Here is a 17393-nt window from a genome sequence, read left to right as displayed (position 1 = left end):
CAGTTAATTTGGTGCTTGTACTAAATGCCATAAAAGCATTAATTAGTGCACAGTGAAACCCTAATTTCCTCCACAGCTTTCCTCTCTATTTACTCCCTCTGTTTTATGCGGGCTTGGATTAGCTGCTCTAATAAAATTACCTCATTAATGTCTTTATTCCAGCACAGTAACTCATTCATTCTCTGCCATTTAGCATTAATTTGATGCTGTCAGAGGAAGGAGGGTGCATTCACATCTCCAATTCAGATTTTTCTTCTTTTTTTAGTGGGCAGTTCTAAATAATGAAGAAGACAAGCGGTGAGATATAATTAGGAACAAGAAGCACTTCAGTAAATATTTGAAATCTTTTAAGGCTGGCCCCTGTGTACTGTCGATTAATTACTTCCAAATGGGATTTTACTGAAACAGCTTGACAACTTTTATTTTTTCTGCAGCAGCTGGGGGAAAAAAAAATCCCTGCTCTCTCATTCAGCTACTTTTAATATGATGCAAATTATTCCACCTAACTGAACTTCCAGTGTCTATAAAGTCATTAAAATCGTTTTCAAATTGTTGCATTGTGAGATAAATGACCTGCATGTAAATAATATTGCATTGTTTAATGAGTCTTGTGTTCTAGGAACTATTTTTCCTCTGCTATTAATTCCAAATTTTGCCGACATATTACACAAGCACAATTGTATAACTTTTGAGACAAATAAAAAAATACATTAACACAGTTAATCAAAATATAGCAATATTGTCCATCTGTCCCCCATTAAACATTTAAAAATTTTTTCCCCCTTATGTTGTATTTGGATTTATTCTAATGTGCGTGTCACCGCCTAGTGGGTAAATAGGGGCAATACACTACAAGACCACACCACCTCCTTTGATTTACAAGAGATGAACTCATTCTACCCACTCTCTCTCCCCGGGCAAGCTCAACAGGACCCCAAGACAATCTCCACACGCACAGGTAAAAGGAATAATAAAATTAAAGTGAAATTCCAGTCAGGGCATGGAGAATGTCCTGGATATCACAAGTTGTACAGAAGCAAATGTAAAAATGAATTACAAATATAACTGCCTTTAATCCCAGAGCACTAAAACACTAGAAACCCTACCCAAAAATATAACAAAGAGAAAATAAGAAAAGGAAGGTAGTAAATTATAAAACTATTATTTCCATACAACTATAACCTTTCTTCCCCTTTCTTTCACAGGTGCAATCAGCGCTCGACCGGCACAGGTAAGTGAGGTGGATCTCCAGTGCCTTCTCTTGCCAGGAGCCCAGCCAGCGACCTGTTGGAAAAATGGCCACTGGCAGGCTGGATAGTTAAAAAGGATAGTTAATATAGAAAACTGGCTACAGCCCCAGTTTCAATCTGCCTCAGTGGGGCTTCTTCAATTGCCCCAGTGGCAGCAGAACCTCAGGTAAGATGAGAACTGTCAATATTTAACGTTGGTTTCAAACTTTCGCGTCTAATCCACACTACTTTCTTTCTCCAGGTGCAGTTCAGTTCGGCGAATGCCAGGGGGAGGAGGTAAACAGGAGATCTATGTCTTTTGGGATAGGTTTGTAAACTTTGTTTGGTTACCCATGTTTTGAGACATTGTAGGCACATGCATGAATCATTAATGTAATTTATTGTCATCGGCCAATTGTGGCAAATGCCGGAAGGTCCGGTCCATTTTTTATTTCTGTGGGTCGGTCAATTCCCATGTGGGCCGGTCACCCTGTGTAGACACCTGTGCCGCAAATTGCCAACACCCCCGCCCCCGGTGAAGTCTGGGACCCAGACTTCACCAGCAATCGCCCCCCTAGGTAAAAGTCCAGGGCCGTTTTTTGGTCCCAGTCTGCCCCTGGATGGTACCCTGTGTGTGTATACCTATATAACTGATCTTATGTAAATGCACAGAATGATTAATTGGTATTCAGATGAATTTTGCCTCCAAAAATAGATAAGATACTCAGATTCTTTGAATCAAGGGTTGGAGGCTAGAGTGAATAATTTAACCTGTGTGTGATAACTTTATTACTAAACTAAAACTAAAATTTCTTTACTCACAATCATGGCTATAGTAAATATCCCTAAGGAGAACTCTTCTGTGTTTCAGGATGTGACTTTTCAACACTTACAGGATGGCAGAGAAGACTACATCTGAAGAGTGTAGGATTTGTCTTTCCTGTGATTTTAAAGTAACCTTGAAATGGAAAAAACACAATAATTTTAATCAGGCATTATTTACACTGTTGCCAAATTGAGTTCCATTGCATTGCAATAACTTTAATAAAGGCTTGTAATGTATTGTCTTCTTGTTTGCGACTATTAACACAATTCAGTTGCTGTTTGTCTCCTGTTATCTCTTGTTAAATTAAAATTATAAACACTAGATATAATATTGATAATTATGCCTGATCTACCCACTGCATTCCTTGGAACATGGTTACTCACTTACCATAACCTCCCTCTTCACTGTCATTTGGGGCTCCCTTTTAGGAACCATCTACTGATTGCCCAGATGTGTCTTACTTTTCATGTCTCTCCCTTGTCTCAATTGGTGTATTCAGCTTCTCAACTGATAAACAAATGTACACTCTATTTGGAAGGGTTAAAGTGTCATGTTACAAAGGACAGGGCTTCTCAACCCTAGTCCCGGGGGCACACTGTATTGTTGGTTTCTGTTTCAATCACCCTCTCATTTACTTTATTGAAATCCTAATTGACATAATTAATTAACTTTTAAATATCTTAGTTTACAAAATGCTGGATAATTAAACTGCCTGATACAGTTTTATATTAAACTTGAAATCTCCAACTGTTCAAAATAATGAAAAAGCTCTGATTAAGAAAATGATCAGTTCAATTAATGGCTCAATTAAGTAATTGGAAAAAAAAATAGCAATCAAAACAATAAAAAAAAAAAAAATTAACAGCAGGACAGTATGCCCTCAGGACCAGGGTTGAGAGCCACTTGTATAAGAGTTAAAATTACAGTTATACATATCTACTGTGATATTTGCATATCATTCAGATACTGAGCTTTGGTATCAGTCAAGGATTTCATCATGATTTTCCATTCTTAGATTCCCTTGGTAGCCCTATAGTGTTGGCCCCCAATGGGTATGTGTGCATATTTGTATATAGTATGGGTTAAAGTAGTAGAAGACACATATTGTATAATTTCAAGGTTATGCCCAGGGATGTAAAAGAAGCAAAGATTCAACAAAAAAATGAGGTCTTATGTGCTGGATGAAAAGCTAACCAAACTGGACTTCAGTAAACAATAATTGTACTAATTGACAGGTAATTAGGTGTATCAAGGAATATCTTTCAGAAGTCTGGGAGGTTTAAAATTAGCATACACTGACAATGGTTTGTTTGTGAGAAGTTAATAACATGTCCATAGACCTGTGACTGAAGAGAACAATGAAAATAATGGTCTCTAACCTGGTCCTGGACCCCCTATCCAGTAAAAGGTATTCAGGTGTTTCTTCTGAATTATCTCAAAATTTCAGAATTCACCTACTTCACTGTTCAAAATAAAATGCTCAAATCTATCTATCTATCTATCTATCTATCTATCTATCTATCTATCTATCTATCTAATTTAATTTAGTTTAATACATATTTAAATTAAACTATAATTATGTATGAATAAATCATTCATTTCTTTGGAAACTAAAAATCTTTACACACACTGTCTTAAGTCAACTGGAAACTTTACAGTTTTCTCTAAGCTTTTCACCAGCACTGTTTCCAAATGAAAGTTGAGATAATTTCCACAATGTGTGTTTTATATATATATTTATATTTATATATATATAAGTTTATACTTTTCTTGCTCAATTTCATTAGCAGTAAGAGTAAACAAAATTGTGAGAAATATTCTGATGATTCCTTTGTATTTCTATAGGCATTCTAATGACTTTGGGTTTGAAAATAGAAATTATAAGGTAAATAATCACCCTTTCTTCTGTCACAATTAAGAACTAATTGTCATTTATTAGTGTTTTTTAAGACTCAAAGCTCATCCCCTGCTTCATTTAGCCCCAATAATGGACTAACAGGATTGCTTGATGATGGAAGCTGAGCACAGCAAGCGTTGTCTTTAACAATCACACAGCTTAAGCCAAGAACCCCATACAGATCCACAATAGCAGCCATTCAAAATATGCAGTAATTGAGGTGTAATCAGCGCTAGCAACTAGCTGATACCTCGTACACTGACCTTTAATAAGTGATGTGGAACAATAAATCCATATAGATAGGAAAACTGACAATGAATTGAATATAGTATTGAAAATAACTATCACAACTTTTATCTGGGTGAATGCAAGCTGGGCTGGTGGTCAGTTATTGCAACAGATGTATTTGGCAGTGCAGAAGATACGTGTGGTGCTGTCACTGTACAGTGCAAGTACAATATTTGAAGAGACTGCACATGTACAATTTAACTCAACCTGTGTTTTCCATATGCAATTTAGAATAAATTAGTGTACTGTATTAATTAATTAATAAATAAATAATAATTAATTTTATATATATATATATATATATATATATATATATATATATATATATATATATATATATATAGAAGGGTGTAATGGACAATTATATATCTGAATTAAAAAAAAGGGATATATATTTTTTATTTCACAAATTCCATCATTATGATCAGTGCTTAATTTATAAATCCGAAGGTGCCGGATCGCATAGTGTATATGAGAGCGGAGGTTTGATGGGGCAGGCTGGTCCCGGATCAGTGCAGGATGTGAAAACCGTGAGAGCGGGGGGGTGACGGTAACAAACCGTGGGAGCAGTGTGGGGGGAGTACATACGTACCAGAACAGACACTCACAACCCGAGATCCGGCACAAATGAAGCACTGGGGATCCCCCAGAACAGGTGCCTAAAGGATCTAAATTCGGAGGTACCGGATCCGGATCCGGCTTGTTCCGGCACAAATTAAGACCTGATTATGATACAAGATGTATTCTTGAAGGTAAAAAAATGTTTGTACAGTGTACCATTGAAGTATACTGCTTGTATTTAATAAATATATTTCAAATTAAACACCAAATTATAATTAGCTCATTGTTATTCCTCAAAAAAAAAAAAAAAATGTATTGCTCTCGGGATTGCGGGATTGTTGACAAGTATAGAATAGCTGAACACCATAGTGCATGACCACAACATGTGTTACATGAGTTCAGGCTCAGTTCACGTATTTTAGGGTACTTATTTTACTTTAAATTAAATGTAAAAATAAATTTAAAATATATACTGTATGTATACATATACATATATATATATATATATAATACATATATAATTTTGTTTGTGTGTTATGTATTGCAGACCTATAACAAGTTAAAGAGAGTTTTGTGTATAGCTTATGCTTCTTGTTATTTGAGATAATAACAAGTGTGACACTACCAAGTGTGACACTATCTATGCATGACAATGTTGGAAGAAACTGTTGATGTTCCTGAGTAATGGGTGTCACTGTTGTAGTCTGCAATTTCCAGTGCTTGACTTGATGCTGAGTTTAATGGTGTAGCTATGAGTCATCTGGCTATAGAAGGTACTATTCTATAGAGCTCATATGGAGTTAGACTATACACCTGTTCAAATACAGGGCAGAATAAGTGGAAGTAAGTTAGGAGGCAAGAAATCATAAAGACTCTTGAAGAGAGCTCCCTCCCTACATCACCAAAGATTTGAGAGCACAGAATATATTTTTATTTTGGATATTTTGTAATATTGTATTACTTATTATATACAAAATAAATGGGGCATCACCTTCATTACATTCAATCGTTCAGCTAGCGCTGTAGCATTCATAATAATTAAAATAATAAGGAAAGTAATCAAGGCTTCACCATATGGATACTTCTGGGCCTCCTGTTTCTCCAACCATGCTATTTATTCAGCCTTACATTGTCTTGGTGAAAGCTGAAAAGAGTGCTTCCAAATAACCTAATAAGAAGTGTTTAAGCTATTAACTATTACGGACTAAAATCAAATAGGTAACGATCACTTTCAGGAGATAGCTTTCAGCAATTAATCTCAATCTGTCTCCATTCTCTCAGCACATCAAATACTTCCAAATATAATAACTGCAAGACGTTTCTGCCATCTTGTGTTCATTCCCTAAAGGACAGGATTCTCCTTGTTCGCAATTACTTAAACATTGGCGCCACCCAGTGGTAATTGTCCTTTCCTGGTTTTACTGTCCTGTGTGTCATAACTATGGGACATAGTAGCTGTATTTAACAGAAACAGTAAGGTTTCTTGGTCTTAATTCTCAGATATATTCATAATAAAGTCTGCAGTATAGCACTGTAAACATTTACTCCATTCTGCAATAAAAATTGCAAATACTTGGTAAACTGCAGAAGTGAAAGACACTTACAAAACAAGACGAGCCATATTAAAAAGCACTTTGAAATCTGAGTTGACACTCTTTTGCCTGCTCAAAGCAGTGGTGGCCAGCCCTGTTTCTGGAGAGTCATAATCCTTCAGATTTTATGTATCTCTCTTAATAATCAGTCACTGAATACTTTATGCACATGGCCATTTTGACTCTATAATTGAATCAATGAGGTAGTTAACATTCTGGATATACCAAAACCAAACAAATTACTTATTATATAACTCCCTTTATATAAATTATTGATTAAGGGTCTCCCTCTCTTATTCTTGTTTCCCCTTTGGGCTGTTCCTACTTTAAAACAGGTGTGTGATGTTGTGGTGGAGATTTACAGGATGATCCTACTCCATAGAGTTGACTATAACAGTACATGGATGCAATGTCACAGTTACCAGCATTGCAGCTTGTAGTATCTATGCTTTTGATGTGAGCATAATGTTAATTTAATTATATTATAGAGACAGTCAATTTAAATAAACAGACAAAACACATTCTACAATAAAATGTATTTGAACTGGAAGGGAAATGGGTTGCATTTCTGAAGACCAATATCACATTATATGTAAGCATGTTGCTGCCTTTGAAGAGGTGTGAGTTATACAGTTGGACAAATCCAACTGCCATCAGAGGCATAGCTCCAAGTGCTCAAATGGCACAGTCACACAAGTTACATACGACTGGTCTGTAGGCTCAGTGATTTGTACACGTCAACACACTCAGGCAATGACAACCGTAACAAGCTTGTATACCTGAGAGCAAAATGGTGATGAAAAAGCATTAAACCCTGACATTATTCCCACACTTGAGCATCTATTTACTCATGTCTAGTCAGGGCAGTATTATGTATTATACAGTTCTGAAAAACCCTCATGCTGAAGGAACACAGCCTCTTTACTTGCCACAATCTTATTACTGCCCCACCTGCTTATAACCTGGAAACTATGTTTATTTGGTTCAGTTTAGCATATGCAGTTCAAATACATATTAAGAACTGATTTAGAACAAAAACCAGAAGACACTGTGAGCCTCCAGGAATTGTGTTCTCCATCACTGCATTGTACATGATATATTTATGCCAGTGTAGCACAACTCTGGTTCTGGAGGGCTATAGTGTCTTCAGTGGTCCACATGCTGATGCCTTCATTAAATACATTTACGTTCAGAATATCCACTCACCAAACACAAGTGTTTGTCCATGCAGTTCAATGTTCCTCTCCTACTGTTCTGGATAATGAGCTGCAGATAATAGGCCTGTAAGTGCAAATAAAGACATTGAATTGAGTAGTTTGACTCTACATTTTGTTTACATTATAGGACTTAGTTGATGAGGATCCATTTACTTATGTTTAGTCACACTGGTCACTTGGCAAGCAAGGGGAGTACATCGCTTAATTACTGCAGCATCTCTATCTTCCATGAAGCAGGAATATGCCAGGGATATCCTGAAAATGTTCCAAAAACATGATCATGCATATCCTGAAGTACAATGCTAATTCAGAGCAGACAGATCAACCACATAATACATGTGTGTCAACATCAGGAACAATGTAAGGAATAACACATGCTTCATAGGCTGTACTAAAGCATTTGAAAAATAAACACATTTCACCTCTTGCTTTGAACATATGCTGGGCATCAAAACGGAAAGATAAAATCACCAGTCCAGATGTTCTTCCCTAAGTGAACATGCAAAGTACTCATGTTCTTAAACACAGATGTCTCAAATAGTTGCAATGGATACACCAGAAGTACAATGCGTCGATCCCCAAAGATGACTGTGTAGGAAGCAATTGGAGCAAAAGGAACATTCGGGGCATCTGGAGGTCCACTTTAAAAATGCCTGCCAAAGTAATATGTAGGCCATCAATATAGATATCAATGGCAACAATTCTGGGATGGAATATCCCTTCAGGATGACAGTGGCTAGAACAACCTCAGAAGAGGGACCAGTACAGAAGGAAAACCAATAACCAGGACCAAAATGCAACAGATCACAGATTAACAGACAGAACTCTCAAGTTATCATAGGAAATGTATATATGAGATAAACTGATAAAAGATAAAGAAATAACTTCAATGAGGCTGCATATCCATAGTCTACCATTTACTTAAGTATTTTTCTAGAAATTATACATTTACCAATTTTTTCTCCTATTACGTTTAGTATGTTTACTGATGTAATACTTTTCAATACTTTTCCCCACATACAATTTATAAGTAAGTGGAGAATAAACCTCAGGGATACAAACCATGAATTTATATAATTGTATATGTGACAAAAATTAATCAAACTTCTAAGTTTGTAAAGTTAATGTGTTGACAATGCTGGCAGTAGGAGGCTAATGACATAGTAAATAAGAACAATCTAGTATCAAAGGATTTCAGCTTCAACACTAAAAAACAAAGGCAGGAGTAGCTTCAGGTGCAGAATTTAAACACTTTCCTTTTTTCTATAAACTGGGATTAACCTGGGCTCTCTACATATGCTAAAAAGATTATGCTAGTCCTGGACATTTTGGACATGAGGAATCCTCTGTTTATATTCCTTGTCTTGATTTATGTTCCATGGCTAAGAGCTCTTTTGTTCTTGGGAAGAACACTGTGAAGAATCATAAAATGTCTGAGTATACTGTAACTAATACAATACTGAACAGACTATAAAATACTTGAAGCAACACTATAAAAAATCTTTAATTGGTGTATTTTAACATCTAGCACTTAAGACAATAGTTATTGATTAGTTATATATATATTGGAGAATTACCAGAGCACGGTGCTTCTTTTAACAGTTATTTTGCCAAATTTCCCATTAGGGTACTTATAGACTTTAAAATTTAACCTTGTAAAATCCAACATCATAATTAAAATAATAATAAAAACATATTCTGACTGTGCCCACAAAGGTTAAGATAATACATTCCTAAAACTCAGTATTGCTCAATATGTAAATATGACATGTCTCACCTAACTGGGTTTGAAATTTGGTTTTTGGATTTCTTCAACTTTGATACATTCATAAACCTGAGAGCATATGTTAAGGCATCAGAAAATATGTTTAACTGGAGGTTTAAAAGTCTACAGATGATTATAAAGTGACATGGGCAATGCATTTTGGAATATAAAACTTAACAGCCAAAGCAAGCCATCAATACATTACTATCAACTGGTTTCATGATCTGTAATTCATCAAAATAGTTTTTTTTTGTTAGGGGGTACTTTTGCAAGTCACTGTATGTATTGTAGGTGCATATTTGGATTTCCAATTATTTCTCACTTGTTCATAGTGCTGCTATAAATGGGATTTTCAAGAAATGATTGTACACCGCGAAAGATAGAAAGTGTCATACAGATGTTTGTTTCCTGTCAATGACTTGAATTCACAGAAGAAAATGGAAGATGTCAGGAATATTTTTTTTATTATCTCCAGATCAGTAGTGCTGTTCTGTTTGTAAACAAGAATTATATAATTGTAATCTGAATATGTACAGGTTAGTATGTTTTTATTCCATTTGAACGACCCATTTCAGTTGATCTTTAAGTAAAGTCAGATTCATGGGGCTTCTTTTCAGTTCTTCAAAGGATGGAATTGATCTTCTTCCCTACAAATCTCAAATGAAAGAATCTGTATACTGTATTGCACCTATAGCACATGGCCACAAGCATGCTTTACAAGTTATAATATCCACACGAAAAAATAGAATGCATGATAAATATAGCTAATGACACTTGAGACTAAGGGTCGGATTAAATCAAAACTTTGACCCACCCGCTAATAGAAAACTACAGAACTATATTCAGTTGCGGCTGCATTTTTAGTAAGATGCCACTTTCTTCTAATCATAAATGTAACCACTATGATGTACAGGTTTGTAGTTTACTATTAGCAGGTGGGTCAAAGTTTTGATTTAATCTGGGCCTAAATTCCGTCTCATGTACAAATTGGAAATTATAGTTTTTTTAGAGAGAGATTGCAGGCAACACAGGAATTGCATTTTAAATTAAGTTCTATTAAAACCAAGAAAACACCCAATAAACCACTAACTTTATGGCTAAAAGAGGAACAAATGAAAGTACAAAACAAACACAGAGAGAGGGAGGCCACAATCATTTTCACTATCCATCCTTTGTTCTACTAAGTAATCGAGACCAGCTCTAGGGGGATAAGTGGCTGATTGGCCAATCTGGAGACAGAAAACAAAACATGCTTGGCCAATTAATCAATTAATCCACTGGATAGGAACCCCCAACAATTCTCTTTCTGGTCTTTAGTGGCAGTGAAATAGGAGAAGACATAGCTTTAAGTTATTAGAGATAAAATTTTACAAAATTATTCCCTTCACTGATCTGATGTAAAATCAGAATGATTGTTGATGTTGTAGCGTTCTTAAAATGTTTACTGAAGCTTCAAACATGAAACAGAAGTTCTGCACAAGATTGGGAATAGTTAAGTAGTCTTCACATAACCATTCACAATGGTCATGAACTCTTGGCTGGGTGACAGACAGGTTCATTGTTTATTATAATAATATATGTATGATTATATGATTAACAGGAAAAGTTTGAGTTAAAAGTCCTATTCGTAATTTAATATAAATCCTTGCTATAAAAGACAAATTAAACAATGGTATTACTAAAAACTGGGTTTAATCATGTTTGAAAGAATGGTAATTTCAGAATAATAATATCTAAAATATATTTATATACATATATTATAAAAATAAAAATTTGACAAAAAACCCCACAAAAAAACAATGTCACTTTTGGTGCAGGAAATTCCATACGATAACAAACAATTGTGATATTTACACCAGTGTATTATTATTTTCCTTTATGAATATTACTGAATATTTAAAAGCTATGGATTCTTAATTATGATGAATGTAAAGTTCGACTTTGTTTTCTGCGCCTGGTGTTCTTTGATGGCCCTCTCTGTCTGACATCCTCTCCTGAGCCGAGATCTACTGTGTCCTGGGTTTCTTTCCAGCTCTCAGGGGGCATTGGAAACTCTTCTCCAGAGGAATGGGTTCTATGGCCTAAAACCTTGTTCTGCAGCTCCGCAATGTCATTTCGAATGTCAGCCATCACCAACAACAGGAAATCGAAGGAACCTGGTGGGCCCTATAATGCAAAAAGATAATGTCATGTTTATATTTCCAAAGTAAAATAATTTCACCACTTAAATAATGCAATCATGTTCTCTTTGCTTATACTTTAAACATTCTCATCATTAACTTGGTATTTTTATGATACAAAGCAGAGAGGGAAGCAAGGTATTCAAATTAATCTAGAGTACATGCCAAATGCACTCACTCTACAGCATTTACATTTTTCAGCATGAAAAATAATTTCATTCTGGGAAACGAATATGAAAAAAAGTTGAATGTCACTTTTACACAACATTGCTTCTAGTAAAATGGATAGCTCAAATGTTTGTTGCAGCAGATGTTCTTCAACGATTACTGGGGTGAATGACATTACAGGCATGTGGATACAATTCCATGCTAATACAAAGAAGGAAATCCTGTCGTTGTTGCTCTGTAATCAGATCCTAATAATCACCCAGTAAAAGTAATTCACACAGTAGAAAACGATTTACGATACCAAAGACCATATCACACTAAAGGCAAGCATGCATGTGATTCTAAAATGACCTTCCCTCTAATCCATGCACACACAGAAGCTTAGAATTAATTTTCCTTTTTGCTGTTGTTGGAGGTCTTGCTCTCACTAGGTCTCAAAGTTCCACCACTAGAAGGGGATGTTTCCAACATTTAAGTTAGCAATTGGTACATACCGGAAGCAAGTAGAATAAGGGCAAAAAACACTTTTACATTTAAAATGACATGTGGGGTTAAATCTAGATTACTAAACTCAGAGGTGTATCTTTAAAAAAGTGAGAGTATCATTCCAATATATCTTCACCATTAAATATGTCTCCATGCATTATTAATTTAAAGCTCTGGGTAATAATTTAAAGTAGTCCTCTGGAGTAAAAGGTAAAGAAGTGAAATCTTGGAAGGAGGCTTTTGTATGAGTCCTCGGGTACAAATATAGTTTTGCATTTTTACTTGCTTTTGGAAAATAAAGTGATATCTCCATATTTAAAAAAAAATCACATTAACTGTCTGTAATATAAATCATTTTTCGGCTCTTTCTGGCAGAGTGGCTTTTGGATCATGTCTAAATGTGAAGTTGCTCCAAACATTCCAACGTTGTGTATCAGACATGAATGCCTTCTGCTTAGTCAATTCTAGGAAACTGTTAAATTTAACTAAATGACACAATTGTTATAATAAAGTTAACAGTTAGACAGTCACTTACTGGGGGTCCCACTGCTCCAGGAGTGCCTCTCTCCCCCTGCAAAAATGTAATGCAATTTCAAATTGAATTGCATGCAAAATGACAAAAAACACAACCTGTGCTAACACATTTTAAGATAACATTTATATCACTTCAAAACATTATTCATTGTTTCTGATTCCAAGGGACACTATACACATTACATAATATTTTATAAGTGAAGTGGAGCTATGCATCAAAACATTAGCTAAAAGATCAAGAAAAAATGACACAACCTTTAAACAAAGATGCCGAGTTACTAATAATTAAGCAAGAAAGTAGATGATGAGTTTTTTTAACATGACTGTGTGACAGATCACAGAGTATACTAGGAACAGATGCAGAAGGGATAGATTGTTACCCACTGCTGTTAAATAAGAAAAAAAAAGCAGTTACCAGCCTGTACCACTGCTGTGCAGTGTATCTTCTGAAGGACATTTGTAGGATATCCATCTCATGCACGTACAGGGTTGTTACCAAGTTAGTTGACTTATTCACTCAACTCTATCGTAAAAACTGTGAACCATGAAGCAATGAAATATGGTACTGGTACTGAACCACCCTCTGGTGTGTACAGGCATTGTCCATGGTAACATGTTCCCCAAGGTCCTGTTCGTATGCTTACCAAATTTCACTGCTCCACAGTGTACATTTTTCACAATATGGTTGTTTGAATAGGCCAACCAACTTTATAAGCACCCTGTAGATTGCTTGATTTGAACAGTATTATTGCAGAATTAATTTTTACATATTTAGCAGTAGTTTAACAAGATGACGTCTGACAAAATACATTCATAAATGTAAATATCTGAAACATAGATTTTTCAATTTGGGTAAGAACCTAATTTGGTTACTTAAAGATACTTTAAAGATTTCAATATTTTAGGCATCAGTCACCGATTACTAAACTATTAACTTATGAGCAACTGCTTACGGTACCTACAGTAATATATACTAGCTGAAACATAAAAATAAAAACACACCTTTGTGCCATCTCTTCCTGGAGCTCCTGGTGGACCCTTTAAAAGATCAAAAGAATCAAAAACAGACAAATATACGCAAAATATCACAATCAATGAAAATTGCTGCAATTAAATTACATCAGCTGTCTAGGCTGTATAGCTTTTTACATATTACAGAGACACACTAATGGGAGAAACTCAGAATTGCAAGATAATTCACATTTTGTCCTGAATGACAATGCAAGTATAACTTTGGAATGCTCAGATACCAACTACACACGATGTTTGTTGAAAGCAGATAAGACCTCGCCTCCTCTAGGGAATGAATTAAAGTCACTTCATCTGAAGTGAAGTAATACAAATGCCAGAGAGAGGCTATTTGTACTGTATGCATGCAATCACCACGACTGGTCAAAAGCTTTCTTATTATCCCCATTCTCATATCCCCATTCTTATATCCAATGGGGTTTAATGTCATGGATTCAAAAGCAAGGAACATCTAACATATTACATTATAATGCAACAGTGTGCTGAATAGACTATGATCTAAATTTGAAAGCCCCCCAAAAATGTATTTAAGTACTGAAACTGTAGTACTGAAACTACAAAAATTAAGGTAGGAGTCATGCACATGTTCCATTAATAATAAGAAACACTATACAGCCTACATAGCTGTCTCCCATTTACCTGTGCTGTCATGGAAACTTTTTGTAAAGACCAACCTTGTTAAATCACTAAAGCTCTGTTCACCATGAGTGCATGCTCCACTTTCGTTTGTAAAAGACATATTTTGTGCTTGTGAAGGGCTGTGATACTGACCACTGCTCCTCGCCTTCCATGTTTGATGTTAGACAAATCGGGTGAAGGGCCAATAGGTCCCATCATCCCCCTGGGTCCAGGCAAACCAGGAGGGCCTGGTGGTCCAGATTGTCCTGACGAGCCCTTTGGTCCTGGGGGTCCTACATCAGATCACAAACAAAACTTTAAAAGCTTCCAAAGCTTGTAGCAGCAGTCACTTTATTTTCACAAGAACATCAGACATTTTACAAATGAGAGGAGGCCCATCATTTTCATTTGGTAGCTGGTAAGCTTCAACAACAAAAGAAAATATAGAGGCTCACACTCAAGGTCAGACATTACATTTGAACTGCTGTCATAGGTATAAAGAAACTCCCCATGACCACATAGCACAGCCCTTAACTGGTGATAAGCCCAGATTAGCAATTTTGTCATTACATTTTTATTTTAAATATAAAATATATTTGTATTAATCTAAGGAGCTTGTTATTAAAATATTTCCATAATAGTTCAACATGTGAAGTATATGTGATAAACAACAAAGTATCTTTTTCATGTTTTGTTTTTTGTTATTGTTTTGAATGTACTGATAATTATAGTCAGACACAAATAACAAATAACCTCCTGAAGACCTTCTCTAGGCAGCCTGCAAACATTTTATGAATTAAACTGTTATTTGTGTGATGAAGGCAGACATAACATTGGATAGGAAGAATACATTCATATTACAAATATTATTTTAGGTTTGACCAGGAACATGAGCCCTTTAAAAGCTTAAGACAAAGGCTTCAGAGGTTAAATTATATACATTTTTAATTGCTGGGATCTGTCATATTTAGTATTCTGCATTTTCACTGTTTAATTAAATTCAGCAAAAAGTTATCATGTTTTTATTAAAAGCATTAATTTTCTAATGTTTTTCAATTCCTTGCATATTTGTTCCAGCATTTATTTTTGTGAAATAACCTCACATAATACAATAGATTTACTATAAACACGTAGTGAATGCCAGGAAGTCAATCAAAGTATGGTTACTCGTGCAAAGACGGTATACATCTAGTTTGTTGCTTCTGTTTAATGTGGCTTATTTTCAAAGTTGTACCACTGCCAAGGCAACAAGCTCAACATGAGTGAGGATATGTAGTGTATTCTTACCAGGATTGAGGGACACCAACAATAAATTCGTACATAAAGAGATAACTTTAATGAAGCCTAAATATGTAGATCCAGAGAAGTACTGTATGTCTAGTCTAGTCATTATATAATAATGTAGTCGATTAGAACCAGCATTTTAAAATTAGGAAGTATCTGAAAAGTCTTTAATTAATCCACACAGAGTATTTTTATTTATTCATTTATTTAAAATTGTTAGTATTTGTTTGGTTGTTTATACTCCGCAAATGTGGAAAGTGTTAACCACAGGTTACAGCATGAAAACCTGTACTAACACAGGAGAGATATTGGGCCAACAACTGTTTGAAATTAAAACCACATTACTGTATGGAAGGTTTGTATTAAGTAGAAGGAAGATATACTGTGATTTGTATTGGTTAGCGGGAGACAAGTCAAAGTTTTGATTAGGTCCAGGCCATGCACAGCTTATACACATCTTTCAGAATGTATGTTGTCAAGTCACAATGTGAGGGCACAGTGCAATCAGCAAAGCTCCAATATTTATGATAGGAATAATACAACAACATAAGGTTACAGGCACCTGGCAAACCAAATTTGTTCCATTTTAAGGGAAGCTGAGGTTACAGTTGGTTATTATAACCCAATAAAGCTTACCTGGTTGGCCGGGGGGTCCGGGGGGTCCAGGGATATATGAATGCATCTTTTCACTTGTCATCTGTTTGTTAAATTCATCATTATTGGGCAACAAGGCAATCTAGGTCAGGAATAAAAAAAAGTTGTTTTATTGCTTCTAAAAAAGTACAAATATTCATAAAAATAAATAAAGATTTTAAGAATTAAGACTTAACGGAGAGATATTCCCTAAGAGATCATTTTTCAAAGGAAGAACAGAGGAACAGATTAAGGTAATTTCACGATGTATGGATATTCATGAATCAATGGCATTACATAATAAAAGTATTCTAAATGAATGAACGCCGGACACTTTCCATGGCTTTCTTTAGCCTGGGGGTTCAAACAATTCAGATATGCCTATTTATTTTTCTATAGTACGAGTATTTTGTGCAAACGTTTCCTAATTCAGCCTGATTGCATTTGGTTATGACGTCATTGGAGCAACATCTGGAGTACTAATAAATGTCCATTTGAAAGTTAGTACAAATCTTGTATTTTCTTCCCTATGGAGAGAAATGCTGAACAAGAAGTACTGCCAGGTGAGGGGCTGGCAACAATTCCAGACTGCTTCCCCCAGGGCTACACTAATCACTCTTTTGCAGCTCGATTCACGCATCACTCTAGCTTCCTAACAGATACAGGCCGTTTCAACTCTAACATCAACAACCTTTCCTCTGTTTGAAGGTGGGTAATTATGGAAAGTTGTAGCATAATTGCCTTCAACATAACACTTTGTCAAACTGACCACACCACTGCTAAATTGGGTGTTGCCAGTTAGTGGATTTTTTTTTAAGTATTTTTTTGCAACACTTTTGTGTTAATACATTCATTTGTGGCTGATTGACATACACTATATCATCATGTATCTGCACCTGAAAATGCAGTCGTAACAGAAGACAAAATTCCATTGATATATATTGCACTCAGTGAACATTTGGTGGAGTATAGGAAATAAAAGCTACTGTAAAACCCCAGTACAGCAGTAATGTGAGCACTGGGATTTTTTAGACTTTTTTAATACAGTGGAAAATCAAACAAACTTTCACAGTTAGCCCTAACATC

The 17393-nt window shown here is 35.4% G+C and overlaps 1 protein-coding gene across 2 annotated transcripts in view; it reads right to left on the bottom strand.

The window, feature by feature from the left end:
• Positions 1-9822: 9822 nt before the first annotated feature.
• Positions 9823-17393, bottom strand: part of ccbe1 (collagen and calcium binding EGF domains 1) — a 72071-nt gene continuing 64500 nt past the window's right edge. The window contains exons 7-11 of one of the 2 annotated variants that reach the window (XM_066710779.1): positions 16311-16410; positions 14544-14683; positions 13746-13781; positions 12745-12780; positions 9823-11541 (exon numbers count right to left, since the gene is read on the bottom strand). In XM_066710779.1, the coding sequence (XP_066566876.1) occupies positions 11293-11541; positions 12745-12780; positions 13746-13781; positions 14544-14683; positions 16311-16410 (561 nt within the window). In that variant the 3' untranslated portion in view covers positions 9823-11292. The remainder of the gene's footprint in view (positions 11542-12744; positions 12781-13745; positions 13782-14543; positions 14684-16310; positions 16411-17393) is intronic. The other variant, XM_066710780.1, reaches the window with a different exon arrangement.

The sequence above is a fragment of the Amia ocellicauda genome, chromosome 8 (genome assembly GCF_036373705.1).
Source record: "Amia ocellicauda isolate fAmiCal2 chromosome 8, fAmiCal2.hap1, whole genome shotgun sequence".
Lineage (NCBI taxonomy): Eukaryota > Metazoa > Chordata > Actinopteri > Amiiformes > Amiidae > Amia > Amia ocellicauda.
This window is presented reverse-complemented; position numbering and strand designations above follow the sequence as displayed.